The 10,642-nt window shown below is 42.3% G+C and overlaps 1 protein-coding gene across 1 annotated transcript; it reads left to right on the plus strand.

The window, feature by feature from the left end:
• Positions 1-6,326, plus strand: LOC310810353 (UBX domain-containing protein 11-like). The gene is made up of 5 exons (XM_083678071.1): positions 1-216; positions 1,322-1,399; positions 2,037-2,140; positions 3,656-3,712; positions 5,585-6,326. The coding sequence occupies exons 1-3, from the start codon at positions 25-27 to the stop codon at positions 2,046-2,048; spliced, it is 282 nt and encodes a 93-aa protein (XP_083534197.1). The 5' UTR covers positions 1-24; the 3' UTR covers positions 2,049-2,140; positions 3,656-3,712; positions 5,585-6,326.
• Positions 6,327-10,642: the final 4,316 nt, after the last annotated feature.

Genomic DNA, 10,642 nt, shown 5'->3' on the forward strand with positions numbered 1-10,642 from the left:
ACCTCATTGGTCAGGATCTTCCAGATGAACTTTGACCTTGTGCTGCGGAACATCCGGGAGCTGAACATTCTGGCCGGGGAGGGTGAGTCCTTCGTCAGGGCGACGCCCAGAGGGGCGGAGCTAGCCCGGCAAGCCACCATCCCTCTGCGTCTCTATAGCAACGGAATCTTCATGTTCGACGGGCCATTCCGTTCCTACGAGGAGCCAAGCACGCAGGTTCACCAACTAACCCTAACCCTAACCCTAACTCTAACCCTAACCCTAACCCTAACTCTAACTCTAACTCTAACCCTAACCCTAACTCTAACCCTAACCCTAACTAACCCTAACTCTAACCCTAACCCTAACCCTAACTCTAACCCTAACCCTAACTAACCCTAACTCTAACCCTAACCCTAACTCTAACCCTAACCCTAACCCTAACCCTAACTCTAACCCTAACCTTAACTCTAACTCTAATACTGTAGAAATGTAGAGAATAGAATTAAATTAGAATGGAATAGAATAGAATACAATAGATTAGAGTAGAATAAATAGGCCTACTGACCATACATACACTCACCGGCCACTTCATTGGGTACACCTTGCTAGTACTGGGTTGGACCCCCTTTATTGGGTACACCTTGCTAGTACTGGGTTGGACCCCCTTTATTGGGTACACCTTGCTAGTACTGGGTTGGACCCCCTTTTGTCGCCCATCTGCTTCAAGGTTCGACGTGTTGTGCATTCAGAGGTGGTCTTCTGCATACCTTGGTTGTAACGAGTGGTTATTTGAGTTACTGTTGCCTTTCTATCATCTCGAACCAGTCTGGCCATTCTCCTCTGACCTCTGGCATCAACAAGGTATTTTCACCCAGAGAACTGCCGCTCACTGGATAGTTTCTCTATTTCAGACCATTCTCTGTAAACCCTAGAGATGGTTGTGCGTGAAAATCCCAGTAGATCAACAGTTTCTGAAATACTCAGACCAGCCCGTCTGGCACCAACAACCACGCCACGTTCAAAGTCACTTAAATCACCTTTCTTCCCCATTCTGATGTTCGGTTTGAACTTCAGCAGGTCGTCTTGACCAGGTCTACATGCCTAAATGCATTGAGTTGCTACTATGTGATTGGCTGATTAGATATTTGCGTTACCGAGCAGTTGAACAGCTGTACCTAATAAAGTGGCCGGTGAGTGTACATACATACACATACGCACGCAGTGCTATATGAACGTCTTCATGAAGTTTTTGGTTTTGAGGTTGATAAATTCCATATGTCACACTGAGAATGGATGTTTAATCTCTCTGAGCGTGGCGGCCATGTTGTTGCTCCTACAGCAGTGCATGAGAGACCTGATGGATGGATACTTCCCCACGGAGCTGCAGGAACGCTTCCCAGATGGGGTGCCCTTCCAGGTGTGTGCGTGCGTGCATGTGTGTGTGATGCTTGTGTGTGTGCGTGCGCGCACATGTTTGTGTGTGTGTGTGTGTGTGTGTGTGTGTGTGTGTGCATATGCGTGCGTGCCTGCGTGTGTGTGTACACTGAATGCAAATCCGGAACTCTTTGGCAGTTGGTGATTTAAATGGAGAGTGTGACGGTGCGCCCATCGAACAGCGCTGGTGGGAGGTCCGCTGAATTTCACCAGCGACACGCAGATTGTAGAACAACATATAATTGAATGCACACTGCTCACCTGTGAAATGCTGGCCTCTAACTCAGGCAGCTAACATTACATTACAATAGCATGGGTGGAGGAGGAAGTCATTGCGTGCAGTTCAGGTGGAGCCTGCAGCAAAAGGTTTCGAGGGGTGCGGACATGCCTCCAACTTCAAACAACACGTTTTACCTCCTTAGCCCCCAGGATCTCAATTTGTGTCACTCAAAAATCTAATCTCCCAAATATCAAATATTGTACAAATCTTAGTTTAGCATATTTTCTGAAGAGGGCCCAGTGTGGGTCCATGCTTTCATTCCATACAATAGTTTAGTGATAATGAACCAACCACACAACCAAACCCTTACCCTCTACCTCCCCCATGTGGTTGCTCACAGGCAGACAGCTGAGCCTCGACCAGTTCCTGAGCAGACTGCCCAAGGTGGTGATGAGGGCCGGGAGAGTGATCGACATCAGGGACTCAGTGAGGGCTAACCTGCAGGTGAGACAGGCCCAGGGGTTGAACCAGGGACCTGCAGGTGAGACAGGCCCTGTTTGTGTAACCGGCAGGGTTTGAACCTCTTGCATGGATGCCACAGACATAAACTGTTATACCAACAGGACGTCCTCGTGGTAGGAGGGCTTCATCTGCAGGGATAACCTCATCATGAGAGGGTGATTCCAAACCACCTCTGTTACATTTGGATGCACTCAAAATGTATCCATCCTTTCTCCCTCCATCTCTCTCTCTCTCTCTCTCTCTCTCTCTCTCTCTCTCTCTCTCTCTCTCCGAAGATAGATATATATAGACAGACAGACAGACAGACAGATGTTGGCCACACGTATATACATGTGGCCAACATCTTTAGCAGGATTTGCAAATTTGACTTTCTTGCTCCATCAGCATGATTCGTGATTAGTGAACTGCTCCAGCGCAGCGAACCCATTTGATGGTGACAATATTTCACATTTTGTGTTAGGCACCCTAACCCTAACCGTAACCCTAGCAGGCTGACTTAACTTTTCATCTGGATTGCTGCTAGCTAGCTGTATAATCCTCAAAACAAGACAAGCAACCAAACTGACACATATCCAGTAATTAGTACTGACGCTAACGTTACCAACGAAGCTAGCTAACTAGCTAGTAAGCTAATTTAGCGGTTAGCTTTCGTTGCCATGCCAACCAGCGTCCCTAACGACGGTGATAGTTACAGACAGACAGACAGACAGACAGACAGACAGACAGACAGACAGACAGACAGATAGACAGATAGATAGGTACTTTATTGATCCCCAGGGGAAATTAAGGCGTTAAAGCAGCTCACATCACAAACAACAACAACAAAATAAAGTGATAAGAGAATAATAAAATGAAATAGAAACAATATCTGAAACATTATATACAGTAAGAACATTCCAGTATTAACATCCCAGCCTGACTCTGATCACCCAGATCGAGTCAGCCGGAGGAGGAGTTGTACAGTTTTATTGCGGCGGGCAGAAAAGATCTTGTATAGCGCTCCTTAGTGCAACGTGGTTGTAATAATCTGTTGCTAAAGGAGCTTCTCTGCTCTGCCACAGTAGGGGATGGGAGGGATTGTCCATGATGGCCAGGAGTTTGGTCCTCATCTTTCTATTGACCACCTCCTCCACAGTGTCTAAAAAAATAGTGTTAGGTACTATTTTCTAGGTGGAGGGCAGAAAAGTAAAAGAAATAACACATTTGAGGATGTCCTTTATCACGCTGTGCCTCATGCCTTTGACTACAAAAGTAGAACAAATAGTATGGAAAGGCATCATACAATTACATATTAAAATACCAAAAACAGCATTTGACAAAATGCAATAACATCGCACATGTACTATAAGAAAAATAATATGTCAATATACAAACAACATATTAATTTGTTAATTGATGAACAAAGGTTGAATGCACCTTTTATTTGCCCCTGTTTTTAAAGTGTACCTGGGCGTATTCACAATCCACCATCTTTTCCATGTCGTTCCCCATCTCCAGAGCCATACTATGCCTGGGTCTGACTACATTTCCCAGCACACACCTCTCTTCCTCCAGGTAGGAGCCACTGGGTGCCTCATTGTCCATCGACCCCTCTGTCTTCTTCTTCTTTGACTTCTTCTTCCAAATCACACTGGAGTACAACACATCACAGTCATCTCCTTCCTTCTTTGCAGCGTCTTTGCCTGGGTCTGTGGTGGTGTCAGGGTTGAGGCTGGGTAGGTTGGTGGGGCTGGTCTCAGATATGGGTTTGGGGCCTGGGTTGGGGGCTTCCAGGTCTGGTTTGTGCACAGAGAACTTGTCAGTGGATGTGTTCTGGGTCTCCCCCTGGTTCTGTTGGGTTGCTCCTGTTCTACCCATCTCTTCTCCCTCTCTCTGGGCCTGACCAAACATCTTGCTGTTGGCGTAGATGTCTTCCTCTGGTGCAGCAGGTTCCTGTAATAACAACAATTGTAATAATAACAATTCTCTCATAAACATCCTACTCGATTGACAAAACATTTCTAGAGTAGGTTCAGCTCAGATCTGATGATAGTTCCTTACCTTTATCACCTGAGTACTGGTCTGGACCTGGTTCAACACGTCACCACTGCTCTTAGATTTGTCTGGTTCACTAATCATGTTTAAACATGTCTCCCGAACCCTGTGAAGTATAAACTGTGTTAAATGCATCATTCCACAAACTGGTAAAACCAAATACCAACAGTAACTAGAGAATCAGAGAAGTTCATTGATTTGTAAGGAAGGTCATGCAAATACAGGGTGTGCTAGTATGGACTATGGAACACAATAGTAAAACATGAGATCACACAAACAAACAGAGTGAGGAAAGTACCTGCAGGGAAACAGTAGAGCACATATCAGACCGGTTATTAGTAGAGAAACTAATATCCCCGTCAAGAGGAGAGGCAAGGACAGACCTATGGATAGACAAGAAATATTCAATTCATAAACTTATCAAACACCATCATCAAGGGTATCAGGATTAATAAGCAAGATGGTTTCCAAAATGTCAATGTACAGTTCATGAAAATAATATGATATTAAAAATTCAAATCAAGTGAAAATGATTTGTCCTGTAGAGGAAAAACTAAAAAAATCACATGCTGCTGTTGTGATAAGTGTAGTGTTGTGATAAGTGTAATGTTGTGATAACTGTAGTGTTTACTGCATGTTTGCCTGGAACAACGGCCCTCATCACTAAGTAACTGACAAACAAACCGTACTTTGCTGGATCACAGATGGTACATTGAGTTCAAGTCTGACAGATCCCACAGAGTTGGTGCTGAAGCAGACCAGAGTGGGCGTGTCCTCCTGTGATTGGCTCATGTTGAGGAAGCTCCTCAGACCTGTACTGCCCATAGACTCCTCCCTGATGGCTGTGGCTGTAGAGTGATTGACAGGCTGTTCAGCCAACTGCCACTGCAGTGTGGGAAGTGGGTTCCCAAGGCTCTCACAGGAACATGTGATCTGGGTTGTAGTTCTGTTGCAGTTGGAGGAGGACAGGATCTGAGGAGCAACTACAGAACACAGGAGGATGAATAGATCAGGATTAATCCCAGTCAAGGTCTCAGACCCATGTGTATAATGTATGCTGTCTAATACATTATCATCATATACTGTAGATCTACATTCATATTCATTGCAACTGAGTGTGATAAACTTTGCTCATGTCAATTCCAAGTCTGGATGAGATTGTGATCTGTGCATGTTTGATCTAGACTGTGGGGAGACTCAGTATCTGGTCATGAGCGTCTGTGTCTCTGTCCCTCAGAGTTCACATGTGGCCATTGTAAGATTTCTGACTGTTAAGAGACATGCTAATCAGGCCAACCATTTGGAACTGTTTTTTCACACTTCCTGTGGTGACTGACATATTTATATTTTCTGTCAAAAAATATAAATTGTAACCATATTTTAAATGTGCAGGCTTGTGGAGATAAAGGAATTGATTCCAGGGTAAATGTTACGGTCCCTCTCCCTAACCAGTCCTCTGGCACCACCTTGAGACCCCGGCGATCATCGCTGGAGCGTCCACCTCCCAGTCGACAGCGCACCTGTTCCCTATCTCCAATCAGCACACCTGCGACCCATTCCCAATCACCCTCCTATAAGAACCCTGCCCAGTCTTCGCTCCAGTGCCAGAACATACTGTGTCTATGGTAACATTCCCACGTAACCCACAGACGCTGCAGCCATTTGAGAGCCTCTTGTGTTTGTTAGTGATTCTGCTGTGCCTCCCCAGAACCCTTGTCTCCCCTTGGACTCCCTTGCAATTCCACGGCCCTACCCCTACCCCTCTGTACTACTGGATCTCCCGCTACAGAACCCTGGACTGGACCCCGACGACTCTCCCTTGGATTATCCCTCTCTTCCCGACCCCTCTCTGCTATTGGATCTCCCCCTGCCGAACCCTGGATCGGACCCCAACGACCCCCTTTGGATTATCCTTCTTTCCCTTACCCCTCTCCCTATTAATTATTATTAAATATGCCTTCGGACTATTCAACTCTCTGTGTGCCCTCATTTTGGTTCTTCAGATGTTCACGAGTAACAGTAAAGAAAGAATACTAATCCATACATTTCCCTAGCAAGAGGGAGACAGCTTAAAGCAGAATGGTATAGTCACTAAAACTGAAGAACTATTTCAATTAAGTGAAAAAGCATAAAAGGGTGGAATGTAAGATTAGCATAAGACACTACAAGAGCTGTGGGAAAGTTCATGGTTCAGACCACACAGCTGGACCCAGAATATGGACTTGCTCTGCTGCCTCATGTACAAGTAAAATATTCCTTAAATACAGATGTTGTCACTGTCCTTTTATTTTCATACATTGGGTTCGTCTTTACTCTAGTAGTTAACTTCCATGTTACATTAAGCTGTGCAGTTGTTGAGTTGTCCACTCCAATGTGTTAACAACATCACCCGACTGATGTTTAAATTAGATCAGAACGAGGTCAAAACTAACTCACATTTAACGTTCATTGTCAGACTTGTTTCAGATGACAGGTCACTGTTGCCATCTTGGCGTTGGTAGAGAGCCGTGCAGGAGATATTCTGTCCATGGTGGAGGGGTGAAGCAGCGAAGGTCAGAACAGAAGTTACGTTTTCAGTTGTGTCCCTTCTCTGGTTTTGTTTCTCCCCACTGTCAGCAGGTCTGGTGGTCCATGTGAGAGTTGGGGGGAGAGAGGGACAGGGGGCTGCAGCAGAGCAGGTCAGACTCACTGAGGCCCCCTCCATCACCTCCACAGTAGCTGGGGTAAGAGTGGGTTTGGGTGGAGAGGCTGATATACAGTAGAGAGAGACAAGGGGTCTGGTTCTGGTTAAAGCAGTAGAATAACTCACACAGCTCTCATAGCATTACATTGATGTCTATGGATGGCTCTGCATGTGAATACTACACAGTCTAATATGATATGTGTCTCACCTGTGGCTGTTATTTTGACATGCTCGCTAAACGTATACTTTAGCTTTTTGTTGCAGGCGAGTCTGAAGACGTAGTCATCGTTGAGATCAGTAGGAAAGTTATTCAGGATGGTGGTACAATCTTTCTCCTCTAAGTTCCCAGTTAGGTTTCCTGTAAGAGTGCCTGGGCCTGTACTAGTGGAACTGGACTCAAACACAGGTGTCCCTTTCTCCTTGCCTTTATTCCATATCCCTTTGCATGCGTTTGTTAGGTATGGGTTATAATCAGACACTGTTGTAGTAACACCCAGCTGAAATGAGCATGGTATGACCACACAGGATCCACTCAGAGCCTCTACACTCCCAGGAATGAAGACTTTCCAGTCTTGGCAAAGAACACCTAGAACACACAACACAACTCTGATATACTACCTTCACAGTATGTGGAGGAGTATATAGCATATAGCATATAGCATATACGGCAGCATTTATAGCATATATGGTAGCATTTATAGCATATATGGTAGCATATATAGCATATATACAGTGCTTTCGGAAAGTATTCAGACCCCTTCACTTTTTCCACATTTTGTTGTGTTATAGACTCAATTTAAGATGGATTAAATTAAAAGAATTTGCCATCAATCCACACACAATATCCCAGCGAAAATACTTTAAAAAAAAGGTATTGTGTGTGGATTGATGGCAAATTCTTTTAATTTAATCAGTTTTAAATTGAGTCAAAAACACAAAAATACTTTCTGAAGGCACTGTAGCATATATGGTAGCATATATAGCATTTATAGCCAGAGATATGGTTATTAAAGCCCCAACAATGTCTGAATGTCTGATCATATTTAATCATTATGTGTGTTTCTGTTCACTACTTTCTGTTTTGGTGAATGTTCTTATTTTCTATGTAATGTAATGTAATCATGGTTGGAATATAAAGTATGTGTCCATGAGGAGAACTAGTACACATGAATGACTTCTATGGCACTGAGAGAAGACACAATATTAGCACACCCAGCCTCTCTCCCCATAGCCACATGTTAACACTAGAGTGTCCCACCTTGCAGCAGACAGCCAATGAGGAGCAGTCCCTGAGCCCCAGCCATGTCTCTGTGTCAGGGGGCAGCAGAGCAGCTCAGTCACCTGTGACTCTGGAGATTGGGGGCATTTCAGAACAAGTGGATGAAACAGTTATTTCCTTGTATGTATCACTTTTGCATGTGAGGACATTCATACACTTCAAGTTTGTAGCAAGGATTTGATTCCAGTTAGAGGATTAAAGATCTGCGACAGTGGATTTCATGGAGTGAGACAAATATATATATTTATAAAATATTTACATTTACATATATATTTAATATTTAATTTAATATTTAATTTAATATTTACATTTACAAATATATGATGTATTCACTGTGATCCATAACATGACATTTGACTTTAAAGGGGCAATCTGGGATTCAAACAACAACAAAGAGGTAATCCTGGTTTCCACTCTCAATTTCATATGGATGCAAGGACTGACCATCCATGAGATCAAAATGATAGTTTTAAAGGAGCAATCTGGGACTGGTACATCCATTTTCTGACTTTGATGAATATAGTCATTGATTCCTCATGATCAGAACCCAACATGTAAAAATGTTAAAACATGTTTATATGTTGGGTTCTGATCAAGAGGTTTGTCAACAATGTGATGTTAAACAGACACTTCAAAACATGGTTAAATCCTCTTCTCCAGTTTGGTGAAAAGTCCCGCCCCTTTTTGTCACATCCTCAACCTATTATAACTTCTGCTGTTCAGACATAAGGAACAACACTATGTATGTTTTTCAATATTTTAACACACAAATATTTCATTATTATATTTGATCTACACAATCCAAAAATATTTGAATGGTATTTATAAACATGGTGCATAGACTCAAGATGCTCATCAAGTCCCACAGCGCAAATGTAAAAAAAAGTTAAAAAAAAAAAAAAATAATAATAATCTTGCATTCTATTTTTGGGCGCTTAATATTTGATGTAGTAAAGCATTCCAACTCTTCAGTACGTAAAAGGAGTTGGAAGATGTTGTTTGAAACCTTCATAACACACATTATTTCAACATTAATAACACAATGGTGAATTAATAATTAATATATTACATAGTAGTTTTTGCAACTAAAGTCAAGTAATACAGATAATAAAGATAACAAATAATAATCTGCTGCTAACATTATAATAAAACCATTGAGTAGCTTACCTTTATTTATGAACTGAATAATATACAGATGCTGTAGAAGGAAGTGTATTGTATTTTCGGCTTGTGTATATCTGTCTGGCTGTCATTGAAAATGAGGAACTTCTCAAAGCAAGGCTCTTATTTCAACATTACCATGGAATCCTGTGAACACATCAAATATGCAACACACTTTTTCAGTTTCACAACGCTAGATGATGGAATGGTGAAATTACCAAAGGGGAGACTGAGACATCTTAATGGCAATAACCACAACATGTTGGAGAGGGCAGTATGTCAACATGCCTTGGTAATGTGGAGCAAAACTGTCAATATACACACAAACATCTCTCTCTCGCTCGCTCGCTCTCAATAATCGTAACTATAACACATTAAAGAACATTCAGTTTATTTAGAAATATGCCATACACATTTATGCATAAAGCTGCTTTCACATGATTCGCGGCAACAAAGGTATTGCAGCGGGCGAGCTTTTCCAATGGAGGACGGCTGCACTTTCCGCATGAGCTGTTTCCTCATAGCGGACGTTTTTAGTTGGATTGAACTTTCAGCGTCGTCCTGCCAACCTCGCGTGGATTGTTTGAACCTTTATGTACAGTGTATTCATCAACTGACATTCATGATCCGCATATACTAATACATAATGAATAACCCCCCTTTTCCCCCCAATGTGAAACATATTAACAGAGAGAAGCAATTGACAGATATAAACAATATCAAACACATGTTTTAATATAATGATTATAAAATACAACATCCAAATGGATCGAATTAGCAGTTGTCAATTACATTTTTGCAAACAAATAATATAAAAACTGAAAACAACATTCTAACATATATTATATCAACTATATAAAAACAGATCATTTTAACAGAAAATGTGTTCACATAGAACATTGTTAAAGCTTTAAATTACGTTACATTATATTTCATGCCACTTCTTATTCTGCATTTACTGGTTTGCCAAAAGTGCAACACAAAACCTATTTCCAGTAGGACTATCAATATTTTCCAAGATGTTTGCACACAAATAGAACTAATGATCTCAACAGTAAAGTCACAAGTCATGTTTCTGTTCTGGCAGTTTGTGGTTCTTCATCTAAAACATCAGAGAGTACAAGGTTACTCTGACTGGAACAACTTGACTGGTTAACAGGTGGAGAACATCCAGTTCAGTAACTAAAGAGGCAGATTTGACTTTCTTGCTCCATCAGCATGATTCGTGATTAGTGAACTGCTCCAGCGCAGCGAACCCATTTGATGGTGACAATATTTCACATTTCAGCCACTCTGGTCACACTGAACTGCAACAGGTGGCAGCAGT

The sequence above is a fragment of the Argentina silus genome, assembly GCF_951799395.1.
Source record: "Argentina silus genome assembly, chromosome: 10".
In the NCBI taxonomy this organism is placed as follows: Eukaryota; Metazoa; Chordata; class Actinopteri; order Argentiniformes; family Argentinidae; genus Argentina; species Argentina silus.

Coding starts and splice junctions, on each gene's coding strand:
- LOC310810353 (XM_083678071.1), top strand. CDS start 25: ATGAACTTTGACCTTGTGCTGCGGAACATCCGGGAGCTGAACATTCTG. Junction 217..1,321: donor ACGAGGAGCCAAGCACGCAG/GTTCACCAACTA, acceptor TTGCTCCTACAG/CAGTGCATGAGAGACCTGAT.